This window comes from Montipora foliosa, chromosome 14 (genome assembly GCF_036669935.1).
Source record: "Montipora foliosa isolate CH-2021 chromosome 14, ASM3666993v2, whole genome shotgun sequence".
NCBI classification, from domain to species: domain Eukaryota; kingdom Metazoa; phylum Cnidaria; class Anthozoa; order Scleractinia; family Acroporidae; genus Montipora; species Montipora foliosa.
In genome coordinates, this window is record NC_090882.1 from 15845494 (window position 1) to 15860493 (window position 15000).

General features: G+C 37.1%; 1 protein-coding gene across 4 annotated transcripts in view; it reads right to left on the reverse strand.

Annotated features, from left to right (window-relative positions):
* LOC137984889 (proteasome activator complex subunit 4-like) overlaps positions 1-15000 on the reverse strand; it is a 38838-nt gene that overhangs the window by 12484 nt on the left and 11354 nt on the right. For 3 of the 4 annotated variants that reach the window (XM_068832223.1, XM_068832224.1, XM_068832225.1), the window contains exons 13-35: positions 14879-14965; positions 14198-14262; positions 13552-13714; positions 12949-13047; positions 12238-12307; positions 12059-12126; positions 11611-11715; positions 10819-10923; positions 10229-10386; positions 9938-10033; positions 9263-9321; positions 8234-8296; positions 6840-6895; positions 5914-5969; positions 5647-5689; positions 5375-5437; positions 4404-4499; positions 4050-4178; positions 2796-2888; positions 1720-1815; positions 819-988; positions 657-710; positions 118-247 (exon numbers count right to left, since the gene is read on the reverse strand). In XM_068832223.1, coding sequence (XP_068688324.1) covers positions 118-247; positions 657-710; positions 819-988; positions 1720-1815; positions 2796-2888; positions 4050-4178; positions 4404-4499; positions 5375-5437; positions 5647-5689; positions 5914-5969; positions 6840-6895; positions 8234-8296; positions 9263-9321; positions 9938-10033; positions 10229-10386; positions 10819-10923; positions 11611-11715; positions 12059-12126; positions 12238-12307; positions 12949-13047; positions 13552-13714; positions 14198-14262; positions 14879-14965 — 2124 coding nt within the window. The remainder of the gene's footprint in view (positions 1-117; positions 248-656; positions 711-818; positions 989-1719; positions 1816-2795; positions 2889-4049; positions 4179-4403; positions 4500-5374; positions 5438-5646; positions 5690-5913; positions 5970-6839; positions 6896-8233; positions 8297-9262; positions 9322-9937; positions 10034-10228; positions 10387-10818; positions 10924-11610; positions 11716-12058; positions 12127-12237; positions 12308-12948; positions 13048-13551; positions 13715-14197; positions 14263-14878; positions 14966-15000) is intronic. The other variant, XM_068832226.1, reaches the window with a different exon arrangement.

A 15000-nucleotide genomic window follows, 5' to 3' on the forward strand; every position in this document is an offset into this window, starting at 1 on the left:
TGGTAAAAGGAGCTAGGAAACGCAGCTTATACGGAGTAGCACGAAACCTATCTGGCCTTGTTAACTGTTGGGCTTCAATTGCGGTATTTTCGCCAAATTTGTGGAGTCCAAACTTACCTTTCGAATAGCCAATGCATCGTGGTTAAGAAATTTCACGCAAAGTTTCACCGCATTTGACGGCAGCGGAATGTCATAACGGATTAGCAGATTTAAAAAACTAAAACAAATTAGAAGATATCGCCAACGCCTGAAAAGACAAAAAAGGGGTGATTTTGATGTTAAATTAAGAAGAAAAGGTTAAGCCTAATAAATTACGCGAAGGCTTCGCACAACATGCTAATATTTGGATTCAGCTAAGCTCAGTACGCATCCAATATTTCAATGGAGTTTTTTGAATTCAATCGCTCAAAAGAAGCCACGGTAAGAAAATATAGTAGTCAAGGAAAAGGAGTGCTTTCGTTCCAAATTTCCCACTGTTAAACACAAGGCTTGTTCCAGGCGGGGCAGTTTTCGGTCAAAAAATATGCGCAGTTCACTGAGATGGGATATGAATTCGCATAATATGCACACTTTTCATAATAAAATAGTTAAAAGAATTCAGAAATGTCTAAATGATAACTCTTGAGGTCTGTTTGTGGAGAAGATTAACAACTTACAGGCTGTCACTTTCCAAATTATCAACGAGTGTACCCACAAGCTTTTGGAAATTCCTGAAATAAAAGAACGAGTTCAAATTGATCACTTGAAAACCTCAGTGGCATCCAGTTGCTCATAAATATAATGATGAGGATGTTATGATCAACTGTCCTGTTCATTACTTGATATTTTTTTCCTTTGTGGCTTTCCAGACTTCAACACTCTCCTCTATCTGAGATTCGTCCGGAAGAATTGTATCTGAAGGAGGGAAGGGCTGTTTGAGGTATGTTCGAGGCTTTGGGTTTGTGGACGTTAAGAGTCGCTTCGCCTGTTCCACTGCTCCATCAGTTACCTAACAGTAAAAACATTGTGTTACATCATTTCAGTCACAACGTGAGCTGTCAACCTGTTTCAAAATTAAGTAGGATACCAAAGATGCATACGGGAGATTTTGAGATTAAAAGGAAGCTATAGTTCCTCTTCGCGAACTAATGCCCTTTTTTCGTCCTTTCAAACTTCCGCGAGCATTATATAACAGGGGCACCCAGCGTCAATTTTCGGAAAATATCTGTTCGGAAGACGATCTGAGATCTAGAATTTTCGGAACATTTGTTGTAAAATGTCTTGCTTGCCTGCCTCTCCTAGGATTTTCGAACATCTGAAAAATGGTATAATTGCCCATTTCTAAAGGATTTTTACCCCAAAAAGGTCACCTAGAATTTTCGGGAGCCTTTTTTCTGGCTGAAATTTTCGAAAAGGTAAGTTTTGATCCCTATAATTTGCGGATCACTAGTTTTTCAGCTAGGAAATCCGAACAGATGAAAAATTTTTAGGGGATAAAAATATGCCTATATCTACCGTTTAAATACTAGAATACGTTTAACAATGCTATGTTTAAGTGGTTTTGAACTATATTCTCGTTGGGTTCAATACGAATTAACTAGGTTATCCCTTTTTGGTTTTCATTTCAATGACATATATCTATCTTCAAATATGAGAAAACAGCTTTATCCTAAGGATTCGCTTGTCCTCAACGACTTGGTGACTGATAAAGTAAAAGGTTTTAATAATAATTTTATTTACCATTCTGCTAATGGCTACCGTATCATATTTCTTCACCATCTTCTCCGCAAGCATCGTGGTAAGAGAAATTATTGAGGGCTTTTCTGAATGGCTGGCCTAACAATGACGAAATAAAATAAGAAAGAGGTCGCAAATCATTTCCACTGACAGTAGCAACTTGAAAAAAGGGGGGGGGGGGGAGGGGGGTAGTAGAACAATCTTCCAAACAACCATTACCCCTTTAGCCTCTAATCGAGCCGCCCGAACTCTTTCCAGCAGCCATGTTGGATGGATGTTGGAAGGATGTTGGAAGGATGTTGGGAGGGAATGGGACGAGAGGAACGCAAAGAAAAACAATATATTTTTCTTTCCTCTTCCCCTCCCCCCTCATCTCTTTCGCTTTTTGATGGCAATTTATTCCTCTCCCCAAATTTCCTCTGCTTCAGAAATTCAAGACGGTGGCCAAAAATTCTGGGGAGGATGATGATGCTCAGCCCGTGACCACGAATATACGCCTGAACTGCGGCCTATTAATTAATTAACCCTTTGACTTCCAGAAGTGATCAGTGTGTAAATTCTCCTAACAATTTCAATGAAATGTCAGTCACACAGGTATTGAGAATGAAGATTATTATCAGCTTAAAAGGTGTGATCTCCGCATAGCACCAAATTCTCATGACTACCCATCAAAGTAATCTAAGGTACTAGTTAGGAGAATGAAAGTTTCGATCTTGGAAATGAAAGGGTAGAGAAGTTTGTATAGGACTCGAAGAAGCAGAGCTGGCGCAGTGGTGAGAGCACTCGCCTCCCACGAATGTGGCCCGGGATAGATTCTTGGATTTGACGCCATATGTGGGCTGAGTTTGTTGGTTCTCTACTCTGCACCGAAAGGTTTTTCCCCAGGTACTCTAGTTTTCCCCTTTCCTCAAAAACCAACATTTGATTTGATTTGTGGTCTCCTCAATTAGTAGAGCAGTTGTGCTCGGCTAAATAACCTTGAGACTTAAATAAAGTTATTATTACTTGTAATGAGTCACAAAGTAAGAAAAGACTAAATTGCAATTGAGTAATTAAGATAGTCATCATAAAAACGGTACCTTAACTATGACAGGCCAGACATCGACCATGACCTCCCAGTAGTGAACAACAAGGAAAAGCATGCGATTGTTCAGCAACACATACAAAGCACCCTAAAAGAAAAAATGTTACAATGGAACCCCACAATTTGGTTAGAATTATTGGGTAGATCCAGGGGCGGTTTGAGTGCTTCCCCCAAACCCCCAACTATACACTGTAATATAAAAAAACAGTTTCTGAAAAAACACTTAAAGTGGAAAAACATTGCTCACATAAACAATGCCCGTGTTTGAAAATGCTCAAAACTGAAAATTTCAAAGGTACCGGTATTGACTTAAAAATCACCCCTGGAAACACAAAATTTACATTTCCAACATTTACCGTTTACAATCTCCTGTGGGGCATGCTTGCAGATCACCCAAGAAGGGTCCACCCAATTTTTTTCACCCCATTTCACTAAATCCTGGATCCATCACAGAATTTAATGGTAGTAAAAATACTAATAAACTAGTAGTAATCTCTGATTATTGAAGTGCGTTTGACAGTCGCTTAGCCTGTGTTTCCGTAGGGTCAAAGCGACTGTCATCACACCGAGACCAATACGCGTGCGAGAATCCACACAAGGGTGCCCCTGCAAACAACAAAATAATCTTTGGGGTGGCTATTTTGGCATGCCTTACAGAGAAAAATCTCAATTACCGGTACTATTGGCAAAATTAGGACACATTCTCCTTTGATCGAATGCAATAATTGGCCAAATATGAAAATGATCCACTCCAAAGGGGGATAGGATTTAGACAACAACATTTGTAGAGAGACAAATGTGTCTACCATGACCCAACATGCATGTGCTCTATAGAATAAATTTGTATGATGTAAGTTTGAGTTTATGGCCAATTGAAGATTCTAGCAGCTGGCATACAGCCTAAACTCTGAATAATACACCACCTTGTGAGGTTCTAGCAAAGAGAGAACACCATACAGGGCACTACATACCCTGCTGTCGCAGCCATCTGAAGGTCACTAAAAGTTCCTTCCTCATTGGAACACAAAGAGCCCAGATATAGTTTGTTGTAACCCTAAAATCTCGTACTTGTAGTCGTTCTCGTCCTAGAATCTAAAGCTCTCTATTATTGCTGGCTGTAGGCAAGCCACTGTAAAAGTCATTTAGACAGAATACTAATAAAGGTAACTGTCCTAGATTTACAGAGGTGTAGACTTTTGTTGCCTCAGTCAACCTAACAAACCATTACCTAATTTTATAACAAACAAACCTTGAACTCCTCATGAGAGACATCAGGAGTATTCTGAAGCTTTAATAATGTAGGTGGGACCAAGGTTCGAGCGAAGTAATCAAAGACATCAATGCAGGAAGATAACACTCGCTGGGCTTTGATACGAACCTATCAATTTGAAACAATTAACATATTTAGTAACACAAAGATTTTCTTAACCAAAAAACATTAATTCCATTCTTCACATTATTCTTTAACTAACGTTTAATAAAACTGCATGACTGATGGATTTCTTTTGAGGAGTTATACGTACTGAATTTTGTTGTTCGAGGATAATATCTATTGCTCTCTGTCCTTTGATGTTTGGGTTTTTAAATTTAAAAAGATATCTACCTCTGTGTAAACTGTCGTCGCAAGTTTAAACAGATCATCCAGCAGTATCTTGTGTAGGGTTGTTAATTGTGTCGAGACACGATCAAGACTGCGCATCTAAAAAAAAAAAGAAACAAAAACAAGTGACATTGCCTTTGCCTCAAAGCAATTGAGGGACATTTACATGTAAAAACCTAAATAGTTATATTTATTTATCTATTTGTTTATTTATTATTTACATGTATCATGGTATAATTTAATAGAATACTTTCAAAAATATGATAATACTTATGACTGCCATAAGTGGACCTCAAACTCGTAGCAATTCAGACACCATAAAACCACACGACAAAAAAGGGAAAACAATTTATTGAGGGGTAAAGGATGTGAAGATGCAGAGGATGTGAGAGATACGGACGATGTGGGAGATGCAGGTTGAAAATTGTTATGAATACTGAAAGGCCGTGGTAACTGAAACTTGACACTGATCAATAGGAACTTACTGCGACTAGCGCAACCAAAAGCGATGGAAGGAGGCCGAAAAAACTACGGTACATGATTGCAAAACTTTGGACTTACATACGAGACAAAAACTATATGTAAATATGTGTTGCAATGGAATGCAATAAAGGGGTGTAAATGACAGTAAAGAGACAACAAAAGAAACAAATATAGAACAAGAACAGCAAACGAGGGGGTGCGAAAGCATAAATAACAGTGAAAACGAAACATAAAAGGGCACCCAATTAACATGCACGTTATACTAGGTCTTACATTACTATTTGTTTGCCCTCCAAATTTTTTCATAAGCATTGTTTCCAGTTTCTCTTGGGACTTAAAATGTTGGAAAACAACGAAGGTGCAGTTTTGGTTTGCTAACATCATCAGCACACAACATAAATAAGAATACATGATTGTGTACTTTTTAAATAAGATTGCTTGGACCTCATAGCCTTTTTATGAAAATCATTGCAATGGGTGTGTCTATGTACCTCATGCTGCAACTGAACTCGTTCAATGAGCAAAGGTCGTACATGCTTCTTCTTCCCAGCAAGCTAAAGGAAAAATAAATGCCACACAGCATTGAAAATAAACTGCGACAGGACTTAAGCCTTATAAACAAAGATGGCAAGCTTTAAGGAAAAAGCGCCAAACTTACACCCTTCGAACATTATTAAAAATACAGTTTGTAGTGACATTATAAGTATCTACCTTAAAATTCATACTTATTATGGATACCATACAGTGGTAGAACATGACTTACTTTATCTTCCATTGCTCTCTTCACGGAAGTTGCACTGCGCCATCTAGTAAAAAGAGAGTGATTTTCACCTCCAAAGTGCAAAAATCATAAGCGTAAACAATATGTAAAGTCCCAAACTTTAAGTGAAATTCTTAAACTAGTGCAAGTGTACACAGTGTGCAATCCAATATAAGCCACCTTACATGTAGGCTACTGTAATTATTATTCTACTTGCATAAAAGAATGTAAAATTATGACAAGTAAAGCAAAAAGACCATAAAACCATACCTGCTGTCAAACTCGTCTCTTTGCCTTCCAACACGAAGCATTAGGAGATCGTAGATCTATAAACACCAAAGGGCAGAAACTTGTGTGAACAGAAGTCCATTAATGACCTTCAGATCATGAATGCAAGAATAAGAGAACGACTTCTCAAAATCACTTGGTTAAGCTCTGAAACAATCAGTTGCCAATGATTCTTGTTGCCTAAGCCTTCTTTATGACCCCATAACCAAGGAATAATGGATGAGAGTTTTGCGAATGAGACAGGTTTGAAACTGGAAACTCGTACTGATACTTCAGTTCACACAGACAGTCAATTTGAGGGACTGTATACAACAATGCAAACAAGTTTGAAAATGCCAAAACACAAAAATGTTTTGAAGCAACGATGAGTGTTCTACTTTCCCTAGTACTTCATGTAAGATGTATCTGACGATTTACCTAATATGACATATGACCAAAGCCACACTACCGTAAATAATGTTGATCATGCTGGATGAGGAGCAAATAACCGAGCTGATAGATTAGTTGATTGGCAGAAGGGAAAATGACAACTGAGAAATCAGCTGTAACACTGGTTGGATCATCTATTGAACTACAAGAACTCCTGGGAAGGGGGGTTGGGGGGGGGGGAGTGGGGCTGTACATGTATCTGGGGGTTGGGGGGGGAGTGGGCTGTACATGTATCTCAACATTGCTTTTTTGTAAAACATAAGAAGGAAGTAATACAATTTCGTCCTGGAATGTAACTCTAAATAATTAAACTTTAGGAAAATTGATGATGAGATGAGAAAGATTACTGAAACACACATGAGGTGCTTGTTTTTTAAAAGCCCAGTGTCCTGCATTAAAAGTCTAGTGTGTCTGATGTTGTAAAAGAGGACTCTATGTGACAAACAAGTTTTGGCAATGAGGATAACTTTTCTTCCTACCTTCACAATAAGCAATAGTGCTTTCGTGTCATCTTCATGATGGCAAAGAAGGTGATCTGGACAAAAACAAGAAATTGTAAGATTCAAGCTGATAAAGGACTAATTAATAAGTAAAAACATTTTTGTTGGAATGCACAGATTTAACCATCCATGTGCCCACTTAATGTATATGCTGGGGTATTATTAGAAGCCAGCACCTGTCTACACTGAGTACAGTACCTGCTGAAAGGAGGTCTCAAAATCATGCAGCATAATAATGAACAAAACAAGAAAAAAACTAATAACAAGAAATAACTTCTCATTGCATTACTTTCTTGACATCAAAATTCGAAGAACTAAGAACTACATGTAAAATAAACGAACAGTATAACCAAGTCAAAGCCTTGCTGGAAAGTGCTGCTTATTTGTGTGCAACACATGCAATGAGGGAGGTACCGCTCCATTATCTTGCTTACAATCACACCAGAATTATGAAATTTAAAATAATATTATTATCTTCCATACTATACAATGTTACTGGTAATTATTAAGTGCCTTTATGATGAAATTCACATTTTTCCTATCCAAGCCATTTTCAGACAAACATGAAGTCTGTATGAGAAGAAGAATGCTGTTTACTATTTCTTTTTATTTATTATTTATTTTCTTTCAGAGATATATATGCAAATCAGCGAAGTGATAACATCATATGATGAAAAAAGATATCTCAACCAATTTGGAGATGTAGATATGCTTCACAATATGAGCATACCAGTTTTGTTACCATATGCTCCACAATATGAGCATACCAGTTTTGTTACCATGGTAACATACTGGGCTCCAGACTTCCCAAATATTAAAGGCTTTGCTGGCCACCGTTGACATTCTATTTTGATATTTGCCAATGGTGCCTCATCTGTTAGGTCAAGTTTGTGGCCCCGTTAAATGTTTTTTTAGCTTAAGATCACCAAAAATATTATAATCAGGTTGGAGGGGAATGGAAAAGAGTGAGTTGCCATGGGAACCAATTTCTTTATAGCGGTATGTGTGTTGCCTGTAGAACTATTAGCCCACAAACTTTCAATGGTCTCTTCTGCAAATTGACTGTGATGTCTCTACATGTATTTAATATATACTTGATGTTACATTAATTAAATTATGATGTCATCAGTCCTCTCATTTGCATATTTTACACATTAATATTTTTCAAACTTTAAATATCTCCAGAACCATTGCAGATATTTCCAAACGGTAAACAAGGTTTTTAATCATTCCTGGGATTCTACATGTATGTGATAATCCTAAAAATTCAAGGGATAAGATTTTCATCATACATGAAGTAGCACTTTAAAAAAACAGAGAATTTGCTGTATAATATATTGTATAACACTTTTTGTTTAAAACAAATTATTTACCAAGTAGTTTGTGGATCAGCTCAGCAATGCGTGCTCGTGAATTCTGTTCTCCCATAGATACATCTGAAATAACCAGTAAAACAATATATTGTTAACCCAAGGCAGTATTGCTTTCTACCACTTTAGAACGATAAAGTATTTTTAACAAGCATTTTTTTTGCTTCGACTCCACCATCTGCCAACCATGTGGCTGAGTTGCTGGACTTAAGTGTGGAAGGCAATAAATTGGAAACCCAGCCTGACATACAGTTCAGTTGATTTGATTTGATTGCTGTGCAGTGCAGTTAAAGCCCCATCGCTAAATACTTAACAAATTGAAGTCAGTTTATCATGTGTCTGTCCTGTTAATGATCATGAATTTTCGTCATAACATTGTCAAAGTAGTTGTGGATCCATGAGGCGATAGCCAAGTGGATCCGCAGACTACTTTGACAATCTTATGACGAAAGTCATCGTCAATAATCACAGACACATGAAAAACTGACATCAATTTGCTTTTACAATTATAACAAAAAGGTAGAGGGATCAAAATAAGTCAACACACGAGAAGAACATGGGACAAAAGTGCGAGAAACTTCAATCTGACGCGAGCAATGTCACATCATTATCGCATAAAATTAATTTATGTATCTGTTCGCTTTTTAACAATAAAAATTAGCCAATGAGTGTGTGAGAATTTTGCAGTCATTGTAAAATTAACAAATCTAAAGTGGTTCCGTGTTGTCTGTACTCTTATCAACAACGATATTCGCCATCACTGACAGTGGTCTAAAATGTTGTGGCCTCATGAGTCCACAACACCAGAGCGTGACCAAAATCATGACAAAAAAAAAGAGCAAGCGTTGTCTGTAACTTTCTCGCAATATGATTGGTTTATTTCCCAAAATAGGTGTTCCTGATTAGCTATTACATTGCTTAACAAATTGACAAGAGCATGTTGGGTACAGCATCTTATTAGATTGCGAGATTACAAGCAATTGTGGTAAAAAGTAAAATTGACACATAAATAAAGTTCATCATCAACATCACCTGGCGCCACTGATACAGTGTTTTGAAATCTGCCTCTACTAACAAGTGTCTTGAGACCTCTGAAAGACAATCAAAGTAAAGTAGATGATCCACAGAAACTGACCCTAGATTATTTTTACTTGAAAAAAGAAAAAGAAACAGAGCTTCTACATGCACTTAGTCTATTACATTATCTGTTGCTGGTGTGTATATGTAAGGCAGTCTTACCTCTGGGTATGGAGGGAGGGACAAGTACATGTACAGTGTAGTACTTCAGCGTGAGAGGGACAGGCCCATTCACAGGTGAAAACAGCTTAATTGTGAGACAATGTTACATTTCATGGGTTCTATTGGGTTGAGAGGTTTTTAATTAACACACAGAAGCTACCTCTGGACAAATTTTGTTGTCAACCAACAAGGCTGCTGCATAAGAAAATTTTCCGGGAGCCCTTCGGGCTTCCAACATGAAAAGTTAGTAGCCCAAGTCATTTTTTCAAGAGCCCAGAATTCATTAATTTCAGCTGGGCTCATATTTACAAGAATTTGAGCCCAGGATGAATCAAGTAAGGCACCCATTCGGGCTACTTGTTTAGAAATTTGGTCACCCGCGCTCGCAAATAAGGTGCCCTAGGCGACTGGGTGACAGGCAGCAACCTTGAACCAAAGAATTCACTGTTTAAAGTTGAAGCATCTTACATATTTTCCAGAGGAGGCCTTTCCCAATCAGGTAAGAGAATAGCTGCTCCAGACAAGCACCCAACAATGATATTGAGACACTGTTGAAGCTCTTCCCTGAAAGCAAATAAAATTACAATCAAAAACACTTTGCTCAAAGAATAATGGACAAGATGAATTTTAAAAATGCCCTGCAGTGTCACTATTAGCCCTGGAACAAGCGATAATTAACTGTTAATAATTAGAATTCCTGGAAATGACTCTTACATTATCTTCTGTAAAAAACAAAACACCATTCCTGCAGCTACTCACCTTGAGAGAGTCAGTGATTGATCCAAGATCTTCTCTAATTTTGTAAGTTCTGGTTGCAAAAAGGTATCCAGCAGCAGCTTTGCCAACAGCTTTTCCTCTTCAGTTGGTATGTGCCACTGAATGTTCAGATTGTGCAAATCACCAGGCTTGCCCCAGTCCTACAAAAGAACGTAACAAATAAAACGACTTGACTGCATGTGATGGAAAAATATGTTTTGTCAAAATTCACTTGAGTAAAGTCCTTGGTCAGGTCACATCCTTGTAAGAGTAACTGAATGACATCAAATTAGTCATAATAGCCCTTTTCACGGTTAGTTTTTTTAATTTGCATTACAATGTAATCTAACGTGGATGTGAGGCAATTTCGGGTTAAAACTACCACCAGATTATATTGAGAAAAACTAACTGTGAAAAGGGCTATTGACTGGCAATCGGCATTCATCAATAAAGGATTAATAAACATAAAATAATGATGATAAAGTTACTGATGAAGGTGATAAAGTTGAAAATGGCTAAAATAGCAGAGATTCCAGTTTCACTACACCACCTTAGCCCCTTCCACTCAATAAGGAATATAACTAATCCCTCACCCTGATAAACAGGTGTTCTGTGGGTGGCGTTCCAAAGTCAACAAGTAAACTTCTCCATTCCACGGGGTATATTTTAGCTAATGGTCTCAACATGTGCTCCAGAAGCTGCAAATAATCAAGGAAAAAACAGGAATCAGTGAGAAGCCATGGAAATGGATCCTTAAGATCAGTGCATTTTTCAATCAGAATGGCTTGGGGTTCGCACAGATTTTTTATTGCAAAATTAAAGACTTTTTCCAGACTTTTTCCAAAATGCTAATTTTTTTCCCAGACCCAAGTTTAGTATAATTTTATATAGTTTGTCCCATGATGCACTGTGAACATACAGTAACCACGAAGCAGTGCTGGTGTAAGAGAGATCTGAGACTTCTCCATGTGCGATTGAATGTTTTCGCCAAAGACGAAATTTTAAATAAGATTTGACTACCTGAAAAAATTCACTCAGCAATAAAGCACTTGCTTAATGGGGACAGTTTTTCAGTGAGTGATTAACCCATTGACTCCAAGGGGTTCCCCATTGACGAGTAAAATTGTGTGGCATTAGACAGAGTAAAATACTCTGGCGTTAGACAGAGTAAAATACTAAGTCTGGCTGGTTTAGGCCAGTTTGGACATCAAAGGGCTAAGTTTTTAAAACAAAAAATTCTCCAGAACCACAGGGATTTTCACCCAACCACTGCAATGTAAGTAGGTACTGGTGGGCTGTGGCACATGGAAGTGGGAGCTTAGGACCTTTTAACAAGCTTTGAATGAGCTTTGACCAGGAAAAACACTTGGGCAAATTCAACCTACTGTGGCACCCAATGTGGCAGCCTCTTTGCACTTGAGATGGATTGTCGATTTTATTGCCGCAATAAGTTTTTCCTTGTATTCCAATGCCCCACTGGATCGCACAACCTGTAAGAAAACAAAAGCAGATTGAGCCATGACCTGAAGGTTTCCCTTTAGTTAAATGCTATTACATTGCTAACAGTTCTCTACTAGTGAACTTAATTTTTAACCTAAACCCTAATCCTTGAATTATTCTTCTAATAATTATTGTACTACCATGCAATTCAATTTGCCAGGTGATATACATTGCAAAGGAAACAACTTGCATCACCATTAGTTTAAATACAGATGTCTTTTGTTGCAAAACATGTTTTACCAAAACATGAACAAATTACCGGTAATCTTAAAAGGAGACGAAAATAATGCTGCAAAGACCAAAATTATCCCTTGACATGAAACTGATTTTTACCTCGGATAAAATCTGCAGATTCCAAAGTAACTGATCATCAACTTCTTCTTCTTCAGACATACCTTCCACTAAAGAAATACTAAGATAATTAGTTAAAACAGAAAATTTTCAACAACTACACAAAGAAGATAGTTTTGCTTGGATTGTTTTAAGCATTCATACAAATGTAGCTGACTCACCTGAAGTCAAATGTTCAATAACTGAACAGCAATGAGGTACAAACAACTTGAGAGTGGCTGAGGCATTTGTCTGGAATGAATCAAACACTCTAAATAATTATCTCACTTTACATCTAGAAATATGTGGACTCAAAAAATGTAAATGTAAATTGTATCTGGTATCTTTTTCTATAACGGAGGCAAGAAATAATGAATTGGCTTGATCAAGACTGTGTGGAAAAATAATTTCTTTTTATTACCACATACAAAGCTATGACAGCTTATAGAACATTTTCCTTTAACCATAAAGACAACCATACAATTCATGTATTTGCAAGGAGCAAGGATGGCACAGTCGTTAGTGCGCGGTCTTGATATTTGCAAGGAGCAAGGATGGCACAGTCGGTTAGTGCGTGGCCTTGATGCAAGAGGTCTTGAGTTCGATTCCCGGGTCTCGCATCCTTGTTTCAACTTCTTTCCTTTCTGTGTAGCTAAGTAGCTTTAAATACCCGTAAAACGGAGCACTGATGGAGAGGGGGGAGTAAAATGAACGCACTGCCGACCTCAGGTTTGTCAGTTGAACTACTGTTACAAGTTATCTACGTTAAATATGGTTGCTTTACTTTACTTTACTTTACTTGTCAGCACCTTGTAAAAAAACCTGTTAAAAGACCAATAAATTATTGAAGTCAAAACTATAATATTGTACGAAACACAATTGAGAAGACTAACCCGAGCAGCAGCACGGCAGATGTCTGATGCCATCTTTCCTGCAACCTTAGTTTCAAGTACTTTGTTGGTACAAAAGGCAAACAGCTGTTCAAGGGCACACTAAACACACAAAGGCATGTCTTAGAAATTACGTACATTGATTTTGGTCTTGCCAGTCAACATAAGCAGAACCTTTGGGATTGGACACTTCTTTGATTTTCTTAATTATAGCTGAGAATAGTGGTAGAATATAATAATTATAATATAACTGAAAATGGTTAGAATCATGTGTTGTCTTGAGTTGAAACAGTTCTGTCCAGAGTTGATAATTTTAATTCTGTTCCACTTTTAGTAATTTAGCCTAATATAGCATTGTTTAGTACTAACTATGAAATATAAATGTATATGATTCTTGGTTGTCTACATGTACATACAGTGTAACTTAAGGAAACCCAATGTGAATCTAATGAAAGACACTGTGATGGACAAATGATCTGTAATTCAATTAGCCTTAATTTTTAAGTTCTTTTTCCTTTGAGAGTCCACTCTATACAGAAATAGGGAGACAAGTGATTTTACCCAAACATTAACCATAAACTTGGGATGATTTTAACCTTAAATTACCTTGAAAATCTTGGGTGAACTCTGCATGAGAATTGCATGACATGTTGAGGCCACGCCCATTCCCATCATCCCCTCAAGAGTATGCCGCTGATCAGCTTTCATCGTTGTACTGTCCAATTCTGATGTGTTCTCAAATGATGAGTTTTCAATCATAACAAAGCACCTACAAATTTACACATTTATTGACAGGTCAAAATTCTTTATTATCAAATGGACATACACGTAAACATTTTATTAATTACTTTTACAGCACTTTCTCTCTTTCACTGTTTTAATATTCTTAAATAAATATCTCTGTTTTAATATTCTTTAATATTTAGTTAATACTGCAGAATTACAAGAGAAATTATCAACTACATTGTAAGAAAAAAAGGTTTCATTCAGTTGTGTTTATTAAACTTGCCTGTTAACATGGTGGGCTGGACAGAAGTCAAAAACAAGGACTGTTTCAGATTTACATTACATTCTACAAGGTCTTTCATAATAATTAGGGTCATTATGTTCTGTCTGGTTTCAAATCCATGACCTCCAGCATTGTGGTTTGATGCTTCAGCATCTTATACCAATTAAATTGGATGGGAGTTCTATGACGTTTGTAAAAACATGACCAAAATACATGCCATTTGGTAAGACAATTTTAGCATACCGATCCATAAATTGCAAAACAAAGTCTTCAAACTGAGCTGTTGCAAAGCATAACTCTTTTTCATCCTGTAAGGCATAAAAGCAGAGAATGTAAAAAACCACATTGAAGGTTGCTCAAGTAGCGATTAAATAAAAAATAATGGAAACTGTAAGATACATTTAATAACATAATTAGTATGGTCACTTACACATTACATGTACATGTGTACCTTTTTGCAGATACAGCAGCCATTTTGGTTTCAATTGTTTCAAATAGCTATTATGGGATGCCCAGGGGGCAAATACATATTAATTTGCCCCCATAGCAACCCATAATGTCTTTCAAAACAATAGAAATCAAAATGGCCGCTGTAGCATGTTGTACATGTATTCAACAAAACAATCTGCTTGACCTCAAGGTGTGCTTTCATGTGCTATTTGATCATTAAAATGTGTTATACAAAAGTCATGCACACTTTATAGCCCCCATCATAAATTGAACTTATAATGGGTGGTAACTTAAAGTATGACCAAATCCACTTATGGGTTACAAGTGCTTAAAAATGAAATAGAAATGATTGGTACACCTCAGTAATAAGAACAGTTAACTGTTGAAAAAGCAGTTCTCAAGCGAACACTGTATTGCACAAACCCATTTGCCCCATTCTAGCATGAAATATTGGGTTGTCTTTGCAATTTATACCTCTGTCATTTCTACAACTCCTACAGCCTCTGAACAATCAACCACAGGAACCAAACAAACTACAGTGGAGATGAACATAAAGGTTCCCTAAAAGATAAATGAACATTACTTTTACTTTCCCA